We start from the raw sequence: 26,330 nt of genomic DNA on the forward strand, positions 1-26,330 counted from the left end.
CGCTATCTGCAAATCGTTTACATGTCGCGCTGAGCGAGCGCGGCTCGCAACCGAGGCCGAACCCTCGGCCAAACCCGGCGTCCTTCCGTCGTCTATGGAGACGTTCCCTACAGACTGGCAAATGTTCGCAACTAAAAAGTTCGCAACTAAAAGTTAGAACTGTTGAATAATTCAATATTATTAATATTTGCATACAAGTGAACTAGTGCAAATATGATTTTGTTCTTTTATTTTTTAAACACGTAGAATAAATTTGTTTGGGATCTAAATTCATGAATAAACGGCATTTTCACACGATTTAGTCACAAAACGGTTACATGAATGACTATGGTATACCTCCAGTTCAACTTTTATTTCATTCTGTGACGAATATCTTTCCGAGTTTTTAAACAAATGAAATAAATGCAAACAAAATCATTTAAACGGAAATGAACGTATAAACAATGTATCCTGGCATGCCAGTTATTCTAGATTGTGACCTTCAAAAGCGAATAATTCAGCGCGGACTGCATTATTCTGACAAAGTAATCTTGCCGACGTTTCACGCGTCGTTTCCTAGCCTGGGTTTTCGTTGGCGGCTTACGCCGCTAGGACGCCGGCTACGCCATTTTGTATATAGATGGCGTATTAGACGCTCGAACGCCTCTCGGAATAACACGAGCGGCCGAATACTTGACAACGGCTCCGAGAAGACACTTCTCTGCGAACTAACTCGAAAACGACTTCCTAAAGCACAAAAAATAAACAAAAGTTACAATTGCAGCGCGCCAACTCGACTTGAGGAACATTTTCCCTTCCGAGTTAAACTCGCGAAATCTTTGCTCTTGCTCAAAAAATCGTTGCTCTTCTTATTTTTTTAGCCAAAAGAATTAAAGTGACAGCAGGGAATAAGATACTGAGGAAATTTTAAAACAGCCTAAATAATTAAATTTAGCTATGTGCAGGGACGAATACAGCGAATACGAATAATTTTAGAATACAGCGAAAAGAATAGGAGGATGTGAGGCAGAGTCTGGTTATGAAAAACTCGCAAAGCCTGCATCGTTCTTCACAGGCTTAATCAAGAGGAAAGGATTCTGAACGGCATCGTTAATTTTATTATAGATGTAAGGCATGTGCCATGATGACAGCACTGCAGCCTGAGTAGTTAACATTATAGGGCCGATAAAGAAGCATGTCTGCACATGCGACCTAGCGATCTCATGTACGAAACATCTGCATATATGCAGTGCACTGCTATTCAAAATTTTTAAAATAACACAATTATACGTAAAAAAGGTCGCTCGTCCGAGGGAAATAGCATGTGAATAGAAATCTTTAAAAAAATCGCACAGAAAATTCCAGAAAACATAGTTGAGTGCTACTAAAATCAAGTCATAAATATATCGATGATACATGGATCGTTCATCTGGTTATGAATGATTTTCAAAAAAATGAAATTGAGAAACAATTGCCGTTATTAGTGCGGTAGTAAATAATATAACCTATATTATTATTAGATAAAATAATATCAACCTTGAATACTAGCTTGATCAATCCGTGTCTATATACAGTATATTCCGAGATGGAGAGTTAAAAAGTCCGAATGTATAAACAACGAATATAAAAATCCAGCACACAGCGCACAAACATCAGAGTTTAGCTTTGAAATACGTTTAATTTTTCATATCGGATCTCTGTTATACTTCTATCACATTTTGTTATACATTTTAAAATTTCGAGAAACTTCTTAGGCATAATCTGAACCGCTGTTAGCTTTCTTTCACTTTCTAGTCGAAATCCTGACTTTACATATACATGACGAGTTTACACTTTTGGTGAAATTTTAAATTTACATAAGGGCGTTAAACCTTCGGGCATGAAGGGTTAACTGAACTAAGAAATGCTTCTACAGTTATGGGCATATATAATAACACGCGCAACAACATGCACACGCTGAAATAAACGCACAAATTACACACACATAAATACAGTCTAGAACAAAAACACACATAAACTAAGATAAAACTCTACACAACATACACATACACACAAAATATACACTCACACAACGCACAGGTGGTGAGAGCATAAATACAGTCTAGAACAAAAACACACACGTAAACTATGATAAAACTCTACACAACATACACATACACACAAAATATATACTCACACAACGCACAGGTGGTGAGGGTCTCAGGTGCGTGGTGCTTTTACTTACACTTACCAGCAGGCAGAGGACGGCAGTCTGCGCCATAAGAAGACAATACGACTACACCTCGTGAATACAAAACGCCCTCGCAGCTTCCAGCTTCCCAAGACCAAATTATGATATAATATAGTGAAGCTGTTAGCCAAACAAGCATGTTCATGCAGCAGCTTGCTAGCACGAGTCGGTTTGACTGTAACCTTCCGTACGTGTTGAGGTGTCAATTTAATTACTCCTATCTATGCGTGGTATATACAGTGGCCACCAGACATGCCGCTAATGAAAAAGCTTTGGCTTGACCCTCACGAGCGATATATTAGAAAATTACGTCGTTAGAGTAACTCTTCTATTTCTTGTGCCTATAATTACTGACTATAATAATCTGTATTATATGCAAACATTAATGTCAAGAGATAATAAAATAAATAAACTTGCTGGACAGAGGATGATGTGGGATGAGAGGACGAGGCAAAGAAGATATTGAAGTGAGAGATGAAGCAACGTCGAGGCAGATGCATGCGAGGCTGGCTGAGGCAGCGACCGTATAGAGAAGCAGTGCTGAGGCAGATGAGAGGCTGGCTGAGGCAGATGAGAGGCTGGCTGAGGCAGCGACCGTATAGAGAAGCAGTGCTGAGGCAGATGAGAGGCTGGCTGAGGCAGCGACCGTATAGAGAAGCAGTGCTGAGGCAGATGAGAGGCTGGCTGAGGCAGCGAGCAGCAAGCGAGAGGCAGAACATGTGGCGAGGTGTGAGGGCGCCTCTCCCTTAACGCTCTCCCTCGGGACAGATAAGCTGGCGGTGCGAGGGAGAGCAGAGAGGCCGTCTCAGAAGACGAGGCGAACTCAAGACTTCAGGAAGTTACAAGACATGGGCAAGGGGAATAGAGAAAAATATAACTCAGTACTCACTGCAGTGAGTGACAACGCGCATTTTCTCGTCGACGAATACGTGGAGTCACGTACAGACGGACGGACATGACGAACACAATAGTGTATTTTTTCCATAAATGAGAAAATGCGCTAAAAAAAGATAATCGCTAAGAAAACTAGAGACAGTGAGGGAGGGAATTATATATATAGTTCCAATACAACATGAATTTGGTGAATACGTGTACAGATGTGTTCTAAAGAGATTTAAGCTGAATAAATTTTACATTTCGGGTGTACGGATTTTCTTGGGATGATTTTTTCGACGTTACGCAAGTGATTCCACTTTTTTGGGCCCCCTGTTGTTGGCGTTTTCTAGTACGGTATGCCCCTGTTTTCTAGTACAAATTTTTCAGAAATGACATATTGTTTCCTTTGCGGGCTAAATTATTTTCCAACGCATCATCTAATGCATCTAATGAGTGTCCGTTTTTTGATTACATAAATACTATTAATATAAATATAATAATGCATATTTTAATATTTTGCATTTTATTGATATTTTAACGTTTTCTCAGGTTTATTTCGTCTCGATCAAGTGTTCCACGGGACATTTTCAGAGTCTGGTATTCTAATTGGGCGCCGGGAACGATGTTCTAGCAAGCAATTTGCAGGCCTATTTCGAAAGTTTCCATCAGCATGCCAGAATTTGCCAACAGTGCCGCACCACACAGCCAATTATGGCCTAACTTTCTTCATTGTCAGATTCAGACAGAAATTCCGAGTCAATTTAAAGTGAACGAAACTTCGGCGACAGTCTGACGGAGCGGCGGACGGGCCAACAGACGGGATTTTCGGAACATTATTCGGCACATGTCTGCAGACCATGGGGATATACTTTCAAAACTCGCTAAGTGAACGTAAGTACTTACGCTCTATTTTCTTGTCTATGATTGGTGGATTTTGCTCGAAAGGCCGTCAATGATTGGCTGGTGAACTTACGATCTCTTACCTTTTTTTTAAAGTATAGGCACGGAGCATGTCAGTTCTAGAACTTTTGTACAAAAATCCTATTGAGAGAAACAAGAGTACTGCAGATCGTGCAGTATTTATTATGTTAATTAGGTATACTATTACTGTGACTCCTAATTCAAAACTTAACTCGACTCGGATATAGAATTGATACGTAAATATCGCACGTTCCTTAAACTTTTTATTCGAATCGTTGACCTTTGAAAATGTATCCATAACTACAGCGTCGCGAGATTTATTTAAAAATAAATTACACACTTACATTAAAGATAAGCAGTAAAATGTGGAAAAATAAAAAAACTTGTTAACGCTACAGTTTATTTCAGAAGATACCCAGCATGGATTTCTTGAAGTAGAAATCCTAAATTGGAAAACTGCAAAGAATGGGGTCACTTTCAATAATCCTGAAATATGCCCTATGAAATTCAGTGCATAAAAAATTATCACTTCATTCATTGCCACAGTTTCTTATTCTAACCACATTTTTCCAGTAACATGACATCGTAAATTTCACACGGAATTTCATGAGTGATGGTGCAAATATTGACTCATGTTTCGGCAACGGTTGCGAACAGAGGGAACAATCGTACGGAATTAATCGTCCTAACTAATACCTTTTCCAGCAAAAACTTCGTATTGCCAATATACATGCATACACTGGATTCCATCTTCCATATAATTATTCAATTATAGCTAATATTGATTAAAGAGACAGGGCAAGATTGGATGCCTCAAAATCTACTACACGCCGTTAATTTCCTACTTTATTGTAACAAACTCTAAATAAATAAAAACTAATTAAAAACCAACACAAACACTCCAGTGATAAGCAAAAAGTTGTTTAACATCTTTTCATTGAAAAGTTATTGTTACAGGTATATCTGGCATCAAATAGAAATACCAAAATAAATCGTAAATAGTTCGTAAATAGTAACCTTACGGTGTGATGAGTGATGACATTTTAATCAACACGCGGTAGGCTATAATACAACTTGTGCTAATTTCTGTAATGGTCAAGAAATGTTTACAATAGCTATGCATCTATCCTTGAGCCGTTACTTTGAGAAAAAAATAAAAATTTAGACCTTTGCAATAATTTAGGGATAATATCGACGTTATCTAAAACTATACACATTTAATTTACTTTTAGCTAGTCTGATTATACTAAATTAATGATTAATTCTCTCATGCTCATGATGTGATCGAATCATCACTAAATAAGAGATAAAACATACATGGAAAACCTCCAAACCAGGAAACGTGAAAATTAAAATTATGATAATATAATATGAACATTGTACAATTTAATTCAGACTGATGTTATATCGCTCGATTGGCACACTTTCGAGAGTTTTTATTGTATTCATTGAATGATTAGGAAATTCAGCGTCTCTAAGTCAATGAGAAACCCAACTTGGGATTCGGTGAATTTTCATTGCGTACGGCGAGGCTTGGAGCGACTTTTGGGTACAAATATGGCGTAAATCGCAGCAAGGATGAAGAGACGGGAGGGTATATCGGCTTGGGGGATTTGATAGAGGCAGTGTGACGCTCATCTGATAGGTAACGAGTTGCATTCCATTGTCTGTTTCCTGATTCTAATTCCTCACTTGCCGGAGTGGAAACAGGTTCTTTAACAGAGGCCTCGTCTGCTCGGGAAAGATAATTAGGTACGGCAGAATTTGCTTTAATAAAGTCCTCGTGCGCTGTGTCGCTCATCGAATCTCGGTCATTATCGTCTTCCAAATTAGATCTTTCAGCAAGGTTTGATGAAGGGATGTCAACAGCAATCTCAGCTTCCTCATTTTTGGCGATCGACCGCGTACTTTCTAATGAAATAGGAGACATAGAATTATGGATCCTATCAAGATTTGGTTTCAATGAATTGGCACCTTCGTTTGATGCACTTATTCTCAAGTGATAGGCGTCGATATCGGATCTGCGAACCAAGGCAGCCGCAGCAGCTGCGGCATTTAGTCTATTCAAATTCCAATGAGACCAGAAAGCATGCAGAGGCAAAGCTGACTGAGGTTGTGGTATCAATGGGAGGAGCTTTTTTTCGCTTCGAACTGAAACAGAGCTGTGGAAGTGATTGAAGTTTGAATGCTCATCTTCTAAACTCAGACTTCTACTTTTGAGAGAATTTGAATCGACAGCGGATGAAGAAAGACACGAAGAAACGCTGCTGCTTGCAGATGGCAAAGAAAGAGATGACAATGTTGAAACGGGGCTTCCAAGACTAAGCCATGAACTTGATTGTGAACATGAAACTTCTCGATGAGGCAAAGAATCCGTAAGTGCGGGAATACTAGCAAAACGAGGCGAAGCTGTTCTCGAGAAAGAAACTTTCGACTGAGAAGGAGGCGGTAAATACAAACTTAATCCGCTATTCGTAGCCTGAAAATCGAAAGGCAGTGGAACTTCATTACCAATATTTAGATCTGATTCTAAATCGCTAGCATACTTATTTTTTCTCTCATCTTCATCTGCATTTATTCCGCAATGGCTTGCATTCTTGTTGGATTTATGGTGGACATTCCGATCATACTTTTCGAAATCTTTGTTCAGAAAGCTGTTTTGAGCTTCCACGTAAAGCGACGCTCGAGCAGCCAAAATGGTTTTGTCCTCCAGAATTTTCTGCTCGTATGTATTACGATCGAGGATCAGGGGTGTTGCAGATGAAAGATACCATTGCCCAAGATTCAAATTTTGGCTACTACTGTTCAGATTTTGACCGTTGAAGCCAAAGTTATGTGTTCTTGGGTATAGGTTCTGAGCATCAGGTCTGAGCGCCCCCTGGTGGTGGTTCTGTCCAGGATAGGTCAGGCTGTGACCGCTATGAATGAGGTTCTGGTTGCCCTGGTGCACGTAGCCAGCAGATGTCGCGATTGTTGATGATAGGTATGGGTTCTCTGATATTAGAACGTCCATCGTTTCCCTGCGGAAGAAAAGAGAACATTGATGTGATGGGGGCAAAAAATTAACACTAACTGTAAAAAATCAGGAATTAGTATTCAAATGTATTGATGGAACAAGTCAATTACAGCCCCGAGTTAATTTAATACACAATTAACTCTATATAAACAATTTGCTTAGGAAATTTCAGGGAAATTGGTGTCATGCTATTGATAAGACGAGTTGATTCGACGCTTACACGGAGGAGTTACTAATTAATTGCTTACAGAAAGTCTAAGAATTGCTGAGGGAAATCTTTCCTGTACAAATGTGCCAGAATAAAATAAAACTGCTAAGTGATCGAAACACACAATAAAATGAAGACACAAGTAACCCGAATCACAATTTTTGACATTCCTACAATTATTTAAAATAAAAAAAAAACATTAATGAAGGTAACACAATTTTAACCCATTTAATATTCATTGCATGCAATTGAATGTTAACTCCACCAAAAAGCAATGCTAATCCAAAAAAGTTTCTGAGTGGTATCACGCAATGAAATCCCGTGCACATTTCCTCTAAATACCTTATCTCCTCCGAACCATGGAATAACATCACCAACTAAAATGTCCATTAGTTAATTTCGCCAATGGCATCCGAATTAAGTTAAAAGCGAAGCCGATCTAATTTTGACCAGCTATATTAGCGATAAAAAAGTTAGTCGAACGGTAAATTTCAATCACAATTTAAAAATTGGTCCTGCCGAAATTGATTTAAGCGGCAATTTGTGGTGAGCGAAAGCGGCGAACGTGCGGCCGGTTTTGCCTTGATAAATTATGCGCAATTTGAACGACAACTTAATTAGGTCACGCACCTATAATATTATATCAGAGGTCGAGGATTTACATCAAGGTCACAGTCAGTGAAGTAATTATGCCATCTTTAACATCAACAGCTTCCTATCGTGTTCGGCAAAAAAAAAACGCAATTAGCTGCCGTCTGAAGATGTCGCATTTCGGTGCATTTCTGTCAACAGGTAACACGTGTACAAACAAATTTCTCGTTGCTTCCTATTTTATTACTTTTTTACCTTTTGTCTTGGGAGGCAGCATGATTTACACGTTATTATAATGGCTTTTCATGAACCTTGCAAAGTGTGATCATAATGCAAAGTGTTGGGACTGCGTTCTCTTCGTCACATTTTTGATTGGCACAAGCAGCTCCAGCAAATCCCCATGAGGTATCCTGAGCTTGCGACCGGTAAAGTGATACTTTTTTCAACCCTCGAGCGCTTGGGAAAGCAATTTTTTAATTTGTTAAAAGTGTGCTTGATAGGGGAAGGCAGAAGCACTTTTTTAAATTGACCAATTCGTGCAATTCAATACGAATGACCATTCGGGTCCATGGTTAGCTGGGAGGCGAGTCTCGGTCCTAGAGCTCTTTTTGTCAAAAGATTAGAGGCAATGGAACAAAAAAAAGTTGGCGCTAATACGGTTCAAATCAAATAGCAAGTTATCATTTTTATTTCGTATAAAAAGATATAACTATAAAAGTTAAGAATGAAACAAAAGTTTATTGTGAAAATCTCCATCACGAGCAAAATGTTGAAATAAGATTCGAGTAAGATAAATAATCCGGTGATGACAAGGTCCTCCCATACCAGAAGAACAACTTAGATAAATCTCAAAACAGAATGATGAAACTAAATTACATCATTTCACATCGCACTTCCGTGATAGCTTCAGTAGTTAGTGATCAAAATAAGCAGCTGGTAACAGAACTCTTTATTAACCTGGCCAGCCAAAATCCACTGAATGGAAAAAATGAGTTTTACGACCATTAATCAGGAGCCAGGAAATCATTTTTCGTGAAAGTTCGATTCATCATCATAGCGTGTTGGACGCTTTGCGTATCACTAACAGATCCTTATAATTATTGGGCTGATTGAGCTACACACAAAAAAGGTGCATGTGCATGATCTAAACCATGCGGTATTGGACAGAGTGAGTTCGATGTCATACACGATCCTCCGGATCAAGTTTACGCGATTGCAACGGTGAGACACCTGCAATTTTTCAGCTTTTTTATACTTTCCACCAAACAATATATGTCCATAATAATTTTAACCATTTAACCAGAACAGATCACGGGCTGGCGGGACATGTGTAGGTATTTATTATAAAAATATTCTCAACACAAAAATATGGTAGTTGCATTCCCATTAAGAGAAATTTCGGTCTAGTGAGAGTGACGACATGAAAATTTCTGACGTATTTAACACTAGCGAGTAAACCGTTTAAAATGTGATATACAACGATTGAATATGATATAACGATTGGATCAATTAGCGACAGCATGAATCAACCAAACTGAAACGAAATGAAACTCGCATAAAATCAATTTTACGCGGTGCTTATAATTGGTACTTCATGACGACGGAATACATCATTTGCAGCTTATTCTATATCGATTCCAGCAGAAACATTTTTTTTGCTACTTCGATAATTCATTTAAATCTACTTAGAAAAAAAAGTGTTATTCCTATTAGCGAAATTCTAACATTTGATTAGATCGACAGGGTAGATTCATATGTAATGTTCGATGTGAAATGCTTAAAAAATATAGGAGGTTTTGAAGCGTATTAAGTGGATTCATCCATTATTCGAGGAAGACAATGATGATTAATTAATGCATGGTGATTAATAAATAAAACATCATAAAATTACTAGATATCGACGTTCAATTTGACCGGTGTGCAAAATGCATTGCTTCAGAATATCGAACCGACTCATTTCCGGATTGAAATATTTAATATATAGAGTAGATATAGCATATAGGAACAATCAAAACTCGAATGTCATTTATATGCATTTAATTTTTTCATTCCACAGGGCGGAAGCAGGCGAAAATATAAAGGATTTATTTTTAACAGATGATCAGAGATACGTTGCGGTACGTACAGCTAATCATTTTATGTAATTTTGTTGATTCTTATATATATGATAAAAATCTATCCATCAGCCGGAAAAAAATATAAATTATATATTGATATTAATCAAGCATCAATTCACCAGTCCCCCGCAACGAGAGAAGGACGAGGTTGGCCATATCTCAACAAGATGACAGGAAATTATCAGCTGTAAGGATACCAGTAAATTCGAACAGAATTTGGCGTCAAAAATTATTGTGGGTTAGATTTTCATCCGAAACGAGTAAATATATGCGATGCATGAATCAATGATTTTGTGAATCATCCTAATAATCTAATGACTAAGTTAGCCGTGTGCATTTGACAGGCACACAATAAATAACTCTTTTTCCCTGATTTTCATAAATTTAAAAGCTAAATTCATTTGGAAGATGTAGCGATGAAAAATGTACGCATAACAATTAAAATCAAAAACGAGGGATTAGTCATCTATAGCTAAGCAGAAGTCATTGGGTCATTGGTGCAAAGTGAAGCAGTGCCATTTATTGAACAATGGACGCTTCCGTCACGACATACTGGCTGAGTGGCTGACGGATTTAATTGTTAAAATGTGAAAAACAGGAATAATAATGAGGCCCCATTTACACGTGAGTGAATAATAGAAACATTTTATTAGGCCCAGTACGTTGGCATGGATGGAACTGAGCATGCACGTGTGCAACAGGATTCATGAATAAGAGACGGACAGCAATGTTTGCATATACATGCAGCCGAAAGTTTAATATGACTTTTTATGTTATATTCGAAAATGTTGCAGCGACAGCGCGTCTTAGTACGTGAATGAGAATTAATCAAGCAGCCACGGCCCCTGGTAGACGCACGCTATCTTTATTGTTTTCAGTTGCTGTCAATTTAGTTCCGACGCATTCAGGCTTGATTTTTGTTTCTATTGCAAAAATATTGATGAAGTTTTGAAAATATTCACGGTTTTGGAACCTGGAAATTTTACATACAGTATTTGCATGTCGAAGTTAATTTAATTATACGTACGAAGTTAAAGCTGTGGGTGGTGACTATGACCTATAAAATTTCAAGACTGAGCCTTGAACTTCGATAATATAAATGCCTAACTAAGGCGACTGTTAAATACAAGACCTCAATGAAATTAAATGACAATTAAATACATCTTGGTGCCGAGCGAACCTTGCAATACGCGAATTGACTTGGATGAATATGAGCTGAAACATATTCGATCTAAATTATCTAAACATTAGGGACATCTACGTGTTGGATAAATACCTTATTTTCAGCAATAATATCACATTACCCCTTCTACATTGGTTTGTTTTTTCCAAGAGATAATCGCTGATTCATAGAAAATTTACTAGGAACCTTATGCGGTTTAAAATATTAAGCAACTTGTGAAAAGGGTGCCGTGAAAAATATAGGTTGGTTCAGTGCTGAAACGAACAAGGCTGAGGAACACTGTAATAGGCGCAGCTCAATATTGGATCGTATACCATCCTTTTCAGTATCACTCCCTGTTGGCCAACAAACAGTTTTCAAATATGCCCGAAATTTTTTTCATTACTGACTCCCCAAAAATACCTTCACCGAGATATCTTTCGTTTTCCTCTCTCAGATATCCGTTCCAGCTGTGGAAATGAGTATTCAATCCCGCAACTCATTCAGTTTTTCTTATAGAGCGTAATCAAATTTATATTAAAAAACACCATATCTTAGATTCATTGTTAACTTTGAACTTCGAAGATTTTCGTCTATTTCCACTTATTTCTTTTGGTCTCCAATCAACTCCAGAAGTGTTATTGCCACCTATCAATTATCGACAAAATAAATCATCCCACACGCCTATAATTCGGCATAAGAAACCGCAATTCAAAATTCCGACATTTCTGATATCCTGAACATTGACATTCACAGGATTAATCACCCTGATATCTCAGGTCCCAAATTCAACACAATCACCAATTAGAATAATAATGTCAACACCTCTTGCTATACTATTATCGCTGTCACCTGAATAAGAATGTCCTCACCTAAATGAGGACATAAAGAGCCAAATTTCCCCCCCCCCGGGCTGGTGATGCTCCCCTCACCCATCGAGGGGGCCTCTGCAATAGAGGGGCTCTTGGCAAGCTGTCAACTCTGTGGTGCGCAACTTATAGGCGAGATTTGAGGGCGATCTTTATTTTGGTTTCCCGTTGTTTTCTCGAGCAAGTTTGGAAGTGTAATCTGTCTCCCGGGATATTGGAAATCTGCTCCTCGACCTATACCGCCTCTCCCTCATCCATGACCCTCCGTCGCTCCAGAGCTGAAATTTTCTTGAGATCGTCAACGACTTTTCATGAAAAATTGGAACACAAAATTCATGGGAAAACTAATAACACAAAAATATGAAAATTTAACGGATATCAAAGGGTAAAAATTAGTTTGGGTTTCTTGGAAGGGATGCGAATCTGTTAAGGATTAAATTACTTTTTTATTATTCAATTCATAACTAGTCAATGCTACAATCACATGATAGTGATCAGAAAAACTACTTCCGTTCAACAAAGAAGCTCGAAAAGTAATCTAAAGAACGCTTATCGAAACCTAAACCATATAATCCATGGAGGAGTATAATTTTTTGGAATATACTGTACTGTATAATATATGCTGTATATATGTGTATAATACACTGTATATTGATTGAATATACTGTAGCTGAGTCAAATCTTTGGCAAAGTAATTAAACATAATATAAATATCTATTGAAAATGTAATTTATCTACTATTCCCCTGCAAGGATTAGCAAGTTGCCGACCAGCATGACGCGTGCAGCGTGAGCAGCTGCTGCGAGCCACCAAAGCCGGGGATATAATTCGTGCGGTTGGTCACACCTGCGACTTGAGCCCTGGCCTGTACGGGGCAACCGCGTCAGGCTGAATGCGTCTTCATTAAGGCAACTGACGTTCCGTAACTTAGTCATGCAGAGCGCCAGATTACACCATCTTAATTGATTCAATAGAGACTCTCAATCAAATTTACAACTCATTTCGTATTTTCAGGATGGTCGAGGAAGTGATGACGGCGCGCTAAATTGCGTATAGAAAATTAACGTGACGTTAATCAAGTAGAAATTAATCCTTGCATCACTAAAAATATTCAACGTGGTCGAATTTCAGCAGATGTATTCAATTTGTCGGAGAGCAGTGATTCAAGTGAGTGGTTTGAGGCAACATTTTTTCATCGGACTTCGTCTTAAAAAAAATGCTATCGCAACAAGAAAGATGTTGCAAGAGCTTCGAGATCGCAAAAATTGGCAATCAAAAATTCAAGGAACCCTCCATTTGCAATTTGCTATTAATGACAGACAAATATATCGTAGGAATCCCAGGGAAATGCGAATAAAACGCTACACAAAATAGTTCATCAGGCCAAATAAAAGAAAACAAATTTACGATTAAAATAGGTTGAGAAACCCAATTCAGATAATCTTTAGTAATCTTAAATAAATGTGAATCGCAGAAATAAATAAAAAGTCATGAACAACGTGGGCGACTTAGCGGCTTCCTGGCGTTAATGAGGTGCACAGAGCAGCACCAAGCACACACGTGTTGTGCCATGACAGCTCTGACACAACGTGTCACGACCGGCACTAAGTGCCACATAGAGAGTGCCACACGCAAGAGTGCCACATAGAGAGTGCCACACGCAAGACCGCCGCCGGACGACTGTTCTTGACTACAGGGATTGATTTCATCCGCTCATCAAAGAACGTGCTTAACATTGAACAAATTTCTTGACTGCTTAGTCAAGAATTATTCGTTAGCGGCTTAGGCTAAATTCATGAATGTCGAACCAGAAAATAGGAAGTTTCCGCATGTTAAAAATTTCAAGCATTTTTAGCGCATTTACTCATTTAGGGAAAAAATGCACTATTGTGCTCATCATGTCCGTCCGTGACTTCACGTTTGCACGAGAAAATGCGCTCTCTGTCACTCACTGCTGTGAGTACTGATCTAATTTTTCTACCTTTGGTCTTGTAAATTCACTTCACTGGATGAACACCCTCCTTCCCCACAACACTTGCTAACATGTATACTGAACTCACGGTCGGAAGTATAAAATTTGGTTTGTTGGTAGTCTGGCCGTATGCATATAAAATCTCACCTTTCAAAATCTATGAGACGTGAAGAGTCCCTGAAGCCTTTGGCAAACGGATTGCTGTCGATCTTGAGTTTCGTGATCTTTGGATAGACGGGAAAACAGAGATTAAAGATTGTTAAATTTACTTGCACCATCTTTACTTTACTTGCAATTTACTTTACTATCAGCGAAAACGGAGTCTACATTTGCTAAGAGTAAATAAAGTGGCTAGGATATTCCTGCTTTTATGAATAGTTAATTATCGAATCACCAAATTAATGAGCAATAATATTTATTGGTGAAATCACATCCAATTTTATATCCTTTAAATCTTTTATTTATTGTAATATTGTAAACCCGAACTCCACTCCAAAAAAATTGATAAAAAATTCGTACAGATATGGGTTGGATTACATCAAATGAAAAATCATATGGATATTATATAATGTATGAAACACTATGATTAAACGTAAATTTATACTTGAGGCCATTTAAACCAAGCTGGTTTATTTTATCGAACAAAGTTAAGTCTATGATGGTCTAAAAAATTGAGTCTCTCCTGCGACCACAGCCAACGGTAGGAAACATGTAGGATTGCGGAGCTGATATCTTCAGGCAACAGAAGCGATCCCCAGTTTATTCAAGAGAGTCCAGAGAAGAAACAAAAGCCGAAATTCCATCAGAAAATCCTGGACGGTAAATCCTGTGACTGACTTCAAGGCATCGCTATCAGGCTCCGAATGAAATTCACCGCAAGCTTTCTTTCGGTCCCTCATTTCATCTGTTCCCGAAAGCCGAGAAACTCTTGCAAGACAAGAAAATTCGCTGTTTCAGCGTAATCTCCTCTCACTGCCTTCCTTATCAGACAGTTTGGTTGATTGGACAAAGCCTGGCAAGATCTAAAACACAGTTCCTGGAAACCAATCATGGCGACGTTTCCATATCTTCATCACAGGCCGTTAACCAATAATCGGCGGGCTTTGATATCAGAGTGGAAGCAGTAAACCAATAGAGCGCTTGCTCTCATCGATAGTTTAGGCACGTATCTTTGAGCAGCGTCTTACGATTTGGTTCCGCACTTCCTGCTTATCGAGCGCACCGTGAGACGTCGCCGGAATACCTTAAAGTTTATTGCTGAGAAGAAAGTCGCAAACGAACAAACAAAACTTGAAGGCGGTGCGAGCGAAAACAACACAAACAAATTGCTCATATGATGCAATAGGGGTGAGAAAAAATGAATGAAATAGCATGATGATCTGATAATAGAGTGAAAAGAGTAAAACCCTTATAGAGTTAGATAAAAAGAAATGAATACCTACCAAGAACATTTATTAAAATGACTTAGAAACGATTGAGAAAATGAGAGAAGAAACACATATGTGTACTTATGTCCCTGAAAATGAACCAAGTCTTGTAACCCTTAGAAAATTCGCTGTTGAAAAATCAGATTTATTTCTCAAGTTGCTATAATGACGAACCAAGATAACTTCAGAACAAGTTTTAGATGAAAAGATTTAAAACCAGAAACTGCAAGTAATCAAAACTTGACACATAATCGATTACGTAAGAACAGACAAAATGGATGTATCACGTTTTTACAATTGATCAATTGATATATAGCATTTTACTAACTTTAGACTTCTATTAAATTTCTGGAAAAAACATTCTAAGTACACAATCGAGTGAATTCATCTGTTGAAGCAAAACATATAAAGTGAAGCGTGAAATATAATTGCATAATAATTATTTCTCTATTTCGTTGCGTTAATCAAGCCGAAAAAAAATTATTTTCAACGCTGGAATGATGTTTTGCGTCCGCAGAGAATATATTCACTAGCAACTTAGCTTCAGCTCGTCTCTGTTTCCGAGGTTTACGACGAAAGAATAATCACCCGCTCAAGTCAATTGCGGAAGAATTGATCTAATAAGGCAACACGCTGTTGCCGAGCTCGCCGCGTATTAACCCGCGAGTGTTCAAGTTCAGACTTAAAAACGCTGTCTTGATGAGCGTCACAGCGCCACAAGCCTTTGAGCTGGGGTAATATTAACGCAGGCCTGGCTTTTAATTACCCTAGCGTCTGGCGCCGTGACATTTCATCAAATTTCTGCGAGCAAGGTAATGTTGATATTTTTTGGGTCGTTTGGCACTGGTCTTGCGCTTCTTTAGACGGCAATGCACGCTTCATTTGGGCGGTAACGCGACCATTTGGACGGGCAAATCGCCGCCACCGCTGGCTTTCATGACAGCGCCAGGCTGCGCGCTCACCAAAACAAACGAAGCCTGAGCAGCGCAACATTGACGGACGAGATGAGCCTCAAGCTGGCACTTCGTTTCATGAAAAACAATTGATCATTTCCGTTCAACGTTTCAATTAAAACAGAGCCGAAACACGATTTTTCAATTACTTATGATTAAACTGAGAAGACACGTTCAAATGTGTAAGGTTTAACGATATAGAGGCATCCCGTAATGTTACGTACATACTGCATTATATTGTTACTATGTTAAACGTTTTGGAATCGCATTCAAAGTATGGAATTGGAATTGGATTGCGGCCGATTAGACCCCACGATGTGTTGTGTTGCTAAATCTCGCAGGCTGCCAACAAATCACTCTGTGTTTCATTAAGTCTCGTGCGTGAGTAATGCCTCGTCAAACTCATAAGTTAACTCTTACTGATCCACCGACAGCTGTCTGTGGACAACTCCCCTCTCTATAAAGTATTCGCTAATCCGCATTTAGGTGTCGTAGTTCCATTTTTTAACGCTAGGGAGACACTGATGTGTTAGGAGATGCACCGCAAGCACAGGATTATGAAACCCTGGCCCGCGTCGCATGTGTCACGCTGTTGACTCATGCAAATTCCGAGCAAACACACGCACCAGGGATTTTTTATTCGATTGGAAATAGAGGTAAGCGATTTTCCTATAGTTCTATGAATTTAAATAGAAGAGGACACTTCTGAATACAAAATTTAGTTCACGCTAATATGCAACGGCGAGAAGAAACTCTTCATAACACATTCATAACTCTATAGGAGATAACTAAATACTCTTAACTTATTATATAACTGTGTCCTGGGATAAGATCCGAGTGAGTGAGTTTTAACTGCAAGATCAAAGGTTATGACTGCAAGGTTCTTACGTTGACATCATACGGGACAAAAAAAAAGTGGTACTTTAGGTATAAATGTTATACTTTAGAATAGCACATGAAACCATTTACGTACTGGTAACGTTCATATTCAAACAACAACCAAAACAATATCAAAATAGCATTTATAGAACATTACGTTCTACCAACGTACCAAGGCAAGTTAGGCAACATGTACAACTTTACAAGTATTGTTTAGTACAAAATAAAAGAGTTTAGTTTAGGCAGCACGATTGTTGACTACCGTTACAATGCTGGAGAAGCAGTATTTATCAATTTTATAACGAATATTCAGGTGGAAACGTCGAATTGACGTCTCGGGTGATATGAAAGCCTGGTCGGCTACAGCATTATTGATGGCGTGCGCTGTAATCAATAGCATCTTAAGCTCTGGGCATCAGTGAGTGGTCATTTAAAAGCTTAGAGCCTTCACTAAAAGACCCAGCTTAAGCTACCAGCTTCACAGGCTGCGGTGGCGCTTCGATGAAGCTGCAAAAATGACCGAATGATCGAGCCTGATTTGAAGATGAATTAGTATACGAACAAGATTCAATACCTAATGCGAGAAATTTAAAATCGAAAGGGATGGGCGTATAGAAAATATCAAAACTTCCTATGATGAGCGTTATGTCTTACAAATGTAAAGCTTCGGTAAAGGTATGTATGTTTTCCGTTCTAAAGTTCTGTTCTGAAGGTTTGAGCAAAAACTACACATCAAATTATAAAATTCAGTTAGCTTAGATCGAAATAAAGAGTGCATATATCGACAATTATCATGAGGGTACAGTTGTAAAGTGAATAGTTAAAAACAATTAGCCTAATTAGGTCGCTCAATGATCGTTTTATGATCCTTATAATTCTTAAATTACCGCTAGTTATTTAATGTCATTTTCAAGAGAAGTTAGGCAGGAACTAACTCTCTCAGGAACTAAAATTTTGACTTGGCAGTTATTTCTGAGGAATGATCGTCTTCCTGACCTTACCAACCCATCTGACATATTACGTTCAAATGAAGATCCAAAAATTCTCGCTTTAAATATTTGAATTATGCTTTATGATCACTATAACGCCGAATAGTGTTATGCTCGGATATTGCTTCTACAAAGTTGTAGCATTGAACAATTTAAGATCCCTTTGCGGCATACAGTACCGAAATCTATCCACAATATTGTGCAAGCCAGAAGATGACCAATGCATGACAAATGTCATTAACAGTTCGTCAAATTGTGAGAAATCAACCTTTCATCCATAGTATTTTGCGAGCAGGGAGGAAAACAACTCATGGTATTTTTCATCAACAGTGCGTTCAATTTCGAGTCATCAATTAGCGTTTCATCCATCTTTCGTCAACGTTTCATTGAACTGTAAAGCATTAAATTTTCATCAATGATATTGCCCTAGCTGGGAGTCAACTCGTGGCATCTTTCATCACCGGTCTGTTCCATTATAAAGCACTAAAAGCCGCATTGATTTTCCGAGCAATTGGTGTGGCGGTCGTCTGTTCATAAGGTGACACGATGCCTACGTAATCCGCTTGCAGAGATCTGCTGTTACACGCTTAATGCGATCACGGGATCAGTCTCAGACTTACTTATCGAGCGCACCGCAAAGCATATGAGGCAACATAACTTCTTCATGTACAGGGCGGTTAACATAAAAAATTGACTAGATTTATTTCAACTTTGAGCAGTGAATGAAACGTCAATTTTCAGAAAACCGGTAAATTAAAAAAAAAAAACGCTCCCAATGAAAATAAGAAAATAAATTAAAATCTTCCCCAAAAATTTGTTCCCTCGAAATTCCAATATAATTGAAAGAAAAATACCAGACCATGATCTCAACCGTGTATCGCTTTAAACGTGCACTCCGGTGAACCAAAACAATTGTATTTCTCAAACTCGTAATGGATTTTCTAAAGAACCTAATTGAGTAGACAGTGTGGCGACGATGGTGTAGGCATAGAAGCGGTGCATTAGGTAATAAGAGGAAACCTCTTGCCAGGATTGCTTGCAAGTGTTGTCAGTTATACACCGCATAAGCCGCTTTACAGCGCACTGGAACGCGTATAACGCTTCATATGCAGCGCTCTGTAGTGCGTATAACGCTTCATATAATGCAACGCTCTGGAGTGCGTATAACGCTTCATATGCAGCGATCTGGAGTGCGTATAACGCTTCATATGCAGCGCTCTGGAGTGCGTATAACGCTTCATATGCAGCGCTCTGGAGAGCGTATAACGCTTCATATGCAACGCTCTGGAGTGCGTATAACGCTTCATATGCAGCGCTCTGGAGTGCGTATAACGCTTCATATGCAACGCTCTGGGGTGCATATAACACTTCGTGTACAGCGCACTGGGGCGCGCATACGGCTTCATATGCGTATAAGGCTTCACTACAATAAATACTATACTGTACAACATTTTTCAATACATGTAAAAAATTAACGAGGGATACTTTGCTACCATAATTTGATGATATCTCACTATGATATGATACAACACACAAATCTTAAGGTTGACTTCCACTAAATAAAAATCACGAAATTGCAATATCTGGAAATCACGTATTTGGCCAACAAATGCCCGAGTGGAAAAAGAAGAAAAAATCAGCATATCAAACGAAATTTCGAGGCACCATTCCGAGTAAAATTTACCCCTGATGAACCACACTGACCTGAACAGTAATGTTCTGGAGGTCAAAGCATCACCATTATCGTTCATCAAGTAAATGCATCCATTGAAAGATAAGTTCAAAACATTCTTTTCATCACCGTAAGACGTTTGCAGTGAGCGCACACTATATAGTGGACAAGCTTAACGACAGAACGCGGTACCGTAAGTCTAGGGAATGTGCGGCGTTTCGTCAGTTTTGGGGGAAGCTTGAGGCGTAACGGCGTAAAGCAAGTCACGTGTATAAGTTGTAACGACCAATTCAAGTCCATAATGAAATGGTTACACTCCGCAGCGCAATGGCTATAGCTGGCTTAGTAAAATCTGATGTAAACAGCTCCGAGCAGCGATGCGCTATAATGCCTTCCTGCCACACGAGATGAGGAGGGAGGGGGCACTCACTACATGGAGTTGATCCACAAGGTGTTCGTACATATAGTGAAGTTATTTTTCACAATAATAGTGAAATTATTTTACAATAATAGTGAAGCTATTCACAATAATGGTCAAGTTATTTTCACAGTAATAAGCAAGTTATTGTCACAATAGTAGAAGTTATTTTTACAATAACAGATAAGTGGTATTTGTTCTACAATAATAGAAAAGAAATTTTCACAATAATAGTCAAGTTGTTTTCACAATGATAGATAAGTTATTTTCATAATAGTAGATAAATCATTTTCAAAGTAATAGTGAAGTTATTTTCAGAATAATAGTGAAGTTATGCTCACAATAATAGATACATATTTCAACAATAATAGTAAAGATATTTCACAATAATAACTACGTTATTTTCACAATAATAGATAATTTCTTTTCACAATAATACAAAGGTTATTACCACAATAATAGTGAAGCTATTTTTACAATAATGAGTAGGTTATTTTCACAATAGCAGTGTAGTTATTTTCACCATAATAGTGAAGTTATTTTTACAATAATGTTGATGTTATTTTCACAAAAATAGTAAAATTATTTTCCCATAATAGTGAAGTTATTTTCACAATAATAGTGTAGTTATTTTTACCATAACCGTGAAGTTATTTTCACAATAATAGTGTAGTTATTTTCACAATAATAGTGTAGTTATTTTTACAATAATAGTGAAGTTATTTTTACAATAATAATGAAGTTATTTTCACAATAATAGTGAAGTTATTTTTACAATAATAATGAAGTTATTTTCACAATAATAGTGAAGTTACTTTTACAATTGGTAAGGTTCAGTACCACTTACAATTCCGTACAATTCAAGTCCAGGAAATATTGGTGAAGCAAATGCATAGCAAGCAACCAAAAATTCGTCTCAGTGACTAGGTAGGTATCTAATATCGCTGCATGCTGTATATACCTGTAAATACCTGCAGACCACAGAGATAATTTTGCTGTAATTTACGAAAACTCATTAAATTGAATATATTAAAAATCAGACGAATTAATTCGGCTTTTAAAAATCTCCACAACTTTCTGCACTTTCAGTCTGCGGCACTATATCAACATGTACTTGCTTAACGGCAGTATAAGCAGATATAATTTCCAAACGCGAATTTATACACCACGAAATTAGAGCCTTACGAAGTAATATACAAAAAATCCCATTTCATGCAACAAACGACTCGACACACAATACCTGCAATAATATACATATGAACTACATACTGCTTGCTGTGAAACGTAATGCCCGCCCTATACTGAGATAGTATGGGATACATGAAGTGCCTGCATAGCAATGTGATGTATACAGTACTTACTCAGTTATTATATATGAATTTCCAACTCAGCTATATAATATAAACTACTTGCTCAGCTATATAATATAAAAGACTTACTCAGCTATATAATATAAAGTCCCTACTCAGCAATATAATATAAAAGAGGAACACAGCCCTATAATATACTACAGGGTCTCACGAGTTGGTTCTGGTATGCAGTGACTGCAGTGAAGACTGTCTGCATGAACCTGAAGCTGCGGCGGTCCGCGGTGTCCAAGCTGCAGAATTTGCCGGACTGTCCTTCCTTGAGCCGCACCAGGTGGATGCGTGGCTGGTAGCGGTGCATCGAGTTCAGGATGATCTGACGTGTGGTTGTAAAGTTATATTGTTACTCAGAGTTATCATTTATAAATATTCTAATTATTGGTTTTATTGCTCAAATTTTGATCTGACATGCGGTCGTCAACATATTGTTACTCAGAGCTGTCTTTCATAAATATTCTAATTGTTGGTTTTATCGCTCAAATTTCATCAGTATGGATATAATTGCCCCATATAGTAGGTATATTGCCTAGCAGCAAAATAGCCATATTAATATGAAGTACATTAGTAGATACATATAATTCAGTTCGTCCAATAATTTTTGTAATCGTAGTTTTAATGTATGTATAGATTATCCTGTTCGATCTGGTACGATATTTTTTTATCACTAATAAAACTTGCTTATTCGTCGTAGTCCATTTTATCGTCGCTGAATTAATTATTCATTGAAATCTACATTTATATAGTCAGATGGGGTAAGACAGGACCGAAATCACTAACAAGCCTGTAGCATCTATACCATGAATAACTAAAAAACCCAAAACCTATCACAAGGTGTAGTTATGCAATGGGCTTCTAAGCTACAACTCAGATGTTTTGCATCTAACACAGTTTTCTGTACAGATTAAAAAAAGTGAGCTGGTCCCATCTTACCTCATTGGGGTAAGATGGGACCGGGCATGGGGTAAGACAGGACCAACTGGCAATTCTTATGTTACAAGGTTTTTAATAAAAGTACAAATCTGATATTCAATATTAACCATCTAGAAACACATTATTTGATTAAACAACCACTTGTTACCGTTTTGTGTTGCGGGAAGTCAACTCTAATATCAGTCACATTGAATTTTTTGTCACGAGAAAACTTTGTTAAGCATAGTAATAGTGGGTTGGCTTTGGTTCATTGTAGAGCACTGCTAAATGCTTCATGTATATTCCATTAGTGTCATTGTCTGAAAAATTTATCAAATTGGTAATAAAACCAATGGATAATAACTTGAGTATCAGACATCATGTGTTTTCTTGCTAACTGCATTTGTGGTGCACTTCTTCAAACATAGCTCATGCCCTCTCACAGAGTGTTGATCATAATTATTTTTCATGTTTCACACAGTGATTTTTCCCCCAGCCAATCTTGCACATACTTGTTCTGCAGCTCACTAATGGGAAGAGACATCCCTATTTTCTATATCCCTTTGATGCAATTTAAAATAGTGCACTAATTTTCTCTAATTTAAAAAGCTAACAAGTTATAATGAAGTTTGAGCAAAAGATAAAAATTTTGACCAAAATACTCCATGTACTATACAATAATATATTCATTTAAAAACTATTTTTGATAAACTGTAGGGTAATAGAGGACCATTTGTGGGGTAAGACAGGACCATTTGTGGGGTAAGATAGGACCACTTGTTTGGTAAAACAGGAGCATTTAGCGGTCCTGTCTTACCCCATGTCTGGTCCTTTTTTACCCCATTTTAGAATACATGTCAAGCAGTGATGGTAGCAGGTTATTGAATTCAGTGCAATTAGAATGCACGCCATGGGCTGGTCCTTTCTTACCCCATGAAGGCTGCGATCCTGTCTTACCCCATTTGACTATATACAGATTAAAATGTAAGAGAAAGAAAACTCGCTTGTCCGCCCTTATTCGTTTAATTTTTAGCGAATCGTAAATTCAAATTAAAATCGAACCTCAAACAAAATAATGTTTGTTCCTAAAGCTAAACTTGCCTGTCCGCCCTTGTTCACACATGGCTTCACACAAGGCCTGTCAAATCGCCCGCCCAAAATCTATAGTTTTACAAATAATGTTTAATTTTACAAATAATGTTGTACCTAAAGCTAAACTTGCCTGTCCGCCCTTGTCCATCTCGTTGTTGGTGAGCTTGACCTTTTCGAAGCTGACAACTTGCTTTTTGAGCTGCTCTCCTGTAAACGGCGAGTCTGGGTGAGCATACAGCCGGTACGGTGGCGGGGGATCCGCTTTACCAGCCACCAACCACGACGACCGGTGGTATGCGTACCGGTACCGTTTGCTGTCTACCGGTACGATGTCCAGCAGCACCGCGTACCGTTCTTCCGACCGCAGGCCCGTGAATGAAGCGCGCACCGTAGGAAACATGCGTCTGTGACGACACAAAAAGATAAACCACGGGTGACTTTGTGTGAGATAAAAGATAAACCAGGGGTGTTAAGCTTCGAAAAATGCAACAAAGATTGATGGTGTATGGGCAGTGCATAAACGCTAATACGGGCACTAAAATGGTCTCCACAGTCATCAGCGGCCGGTTAGCTCAGTTGGTTAGAGCGCCGTGCTAATAACGCGGATGTCGTGGGTTCGATCCCCATACTGGCCAATGCTTTTAACTCAACGAAAAGTGAACAAAATGCATTGGCTCTCATTGAATGACTTCTGCTAGACCTAAAACCGTTTGCCGATGACAATATCATTCATTCACATAACATGCTCGTATCCATACATAGACTTGCTTATAATCTGGTCAATGTCCAATAATTATTGAACGAAAGTTGTATGAATCGAGGTATGAAACTAACGCTTCAAAGCAGTTATCAACTATTAACTATTTTTCATTTAGTTTATAGTCTTTAGTATAAGCCTGCGAAAGCTGCTTGCATTGACAAAATGAAACTGGATCATTAGAATGAATGTGTGATGGAGTACGATGAGGGGGTAAGAGGAGCTAGGAGGAGTGGTAGCAGTATTACATATTATACCAGGTATACTAGATCTAGTATACTAGGTATACTAGATACGAGGTATATTAGGGACGATGCGAGTGAAAAAGCTGTTGAGACTTAGAGCGAATTCGGTACTGTGAGCACAGTGATAGAAGCGGAACGTAAAGAGAGGAAAGATGAAGAAAAATAGAGCAATTGACTGGAAATGGAGAAATGACAGAAGAGAGAAATAGAGTGAGAGCGAGGTGCAAAAGAGAACAAAATTATACTACAGGAATGAATTAGAGAGGCGATGAATGAAAGAGAGGATCTCCGAGTCTCAAAATGATAAAATATATGGGTGATTGAGTGATGAATAACGCTCGCGATTTGTTAAGCGATAAGATAACTTTGTCGCTAGCGTGATGTAGAAAGACCGGACGTGCGAGCAGATTAGAATAAGTAATGCGCCCCGGTGGGTGAAACTAAGAGACATCGCAAGTGATTTGGAAAGAGATTAAGGGAGGATGTGGGTTACGATTAAAAAATAAGGTACGAGTGGGTGCGGGTAGGTATTGAGTAGAAGGCGTAGATGGGTTGATAGTATAGGTATGAATAGATGGAAGTATGGAAGTGAGGATGGGTGAGAGTAAATAATATGGATGTAAAGCTGGATGATAGTGGTGGGGGTGGTGGAAGTTAGGGTAGGTCAAAGGCAGTGTGGGAAGGCGGGAGGGCGGGTGAGAGCAGGCGTAATATAGTGAGGGCCAAGATATATGGAGGCGGCAGCGGAATATCGAGACTCATAAACAAAGCGTGGCTGCGGCCCCATGGAACATCTGTGACCCTATCTTGCCCTCGCTCGTAGCGGGTCCTAACGGGGCCGACACGCATGCACAGTAACCAGAAATGCATGTTAGGTTTTCATCGCACACCACGAGACTTCGCTGCATGCAGCAGACCTTCATAAAATGTTCCAGGAATAGACTGATTTGTGCTTTTCATAAGCCATTATGTTCATGGAAGCTCAATTAACGTTAAGAAAAATACTACAACTCGTTTACCTCTGTAAATGGACTGTGGATAGCAAATGCTCACAAGTCCATGACGCAACGATGATTAAATTTTCAGCGGTAAAGGTTTCCTACTTCAGCTTCCAGAGAGAAAAAATTTGCGCAGTATCATGAGCGATACATTTTTCTTTAAGAATTTTTAGTTTCTAATCTTTTGTATTATTTTCGAATAGTCTTGGTGCTTGCACCAAATCTTTTTCCCTATAAACGCATTTTAATACAAATAATTTAACTAAAAAATGCTCGGCAGTAGAATTTACAACACGTGCACCATCATAGAGCACGTCGTCACTATGCAACAAAATTATATTTATGAAACGAACAAAGTTGAAGTTTTTCACTTTGTTGCCTCGAAGCCTGCGTAATGTTTGTCTCTCGATTCAATTATAAGCTGAAATCACAAAGGCCACTTTTTCATGGTAGCAAACAGGCCCAAATTTGCAGGAGATTTACGAAGGTGCTCAGACATATTCATTTCGTGTTTGCTAAATCGATGACACGAATGTCCGTTGCACACTAATGCGCTAGCAACGTCATCCTTGGTAAGCAAGGCATCAAATTAGTGAATAAATCGAGGTCTAAAGTGGCTGTCTGGGAGAGCATGTATAAGGAAAATGGATATGGTCATTATGAGCGTTTTTGGCAGATCCCAA

The 26,330-nt window shown here is 38.4% G+C and overlaps 1 protein-coding gene and 1 non-coding gene across 4 annotated transcripts in view; one reads left to right on the forward strand and one right to left on the reverse strand.

Annotated features, from left to right (window-relative positions):
- Positions 1 to 4,400: 4,400 nt before the first annotated feature.
- The window catches only part of LOC108670175, a 65,914-nt gene continuing 43,984 nt past the window's right edge, over positions 4,401 to 26,330 (reverse strand). For all 3 annotated transcript variants that reach the window (XM_047880767.1, XM_047880769.1, XM_047880768.1), the window contains 4 exons: positions 23,778 to 24,051; positions 21,801 to 21,962; positions 14,089 to 14,165; positions 4,401 to 7,026 (listed from right to left, as the gene is read on the reverse strand). In XM_047880767.1, the coding sequence (XP_047736723.1) occupies positions 5,481 to 7,026; positions 14,089 to 14,165; positions 21,801 to 21,962; positions 23,778 to 24,051 (2,059 nt within the window). In that variant the 3' untranslated portion in view covers positions 4,401 to 5,480. The remainder of the gene's footprint in view (positions 7,027 to 14,088; positions 14,166 to 21,800; positions 21,963 to 23,777; positions 24,052 to 26,330) is intronic.
- On the forward strand, positions 24,209 to 24,282 carry Trnai-aau. Its single transcript has one exon. It is a non-coding gene; the product is annotated as a tRNA-Ile (tRNA).

The sequence above is a fragment of the Hyalella azteca genome, unplaced genomic scaffold (assembly GCF_000764305.2).
Source record: "Hyalella azteca isolate HAZT.00-mixed unplaced genomic scaffold, Hazt_2.0.2 contig6160, whole genome shotgun sequence".
In the NCBI taxonomy this organism is placed as follows: domain Eukaryota; kingdom Metazoa; phylum Arthropoda; class Malacostraca; order Amphipoda; family Hyalellidae; genus Hyalella; species Hyalella azteca.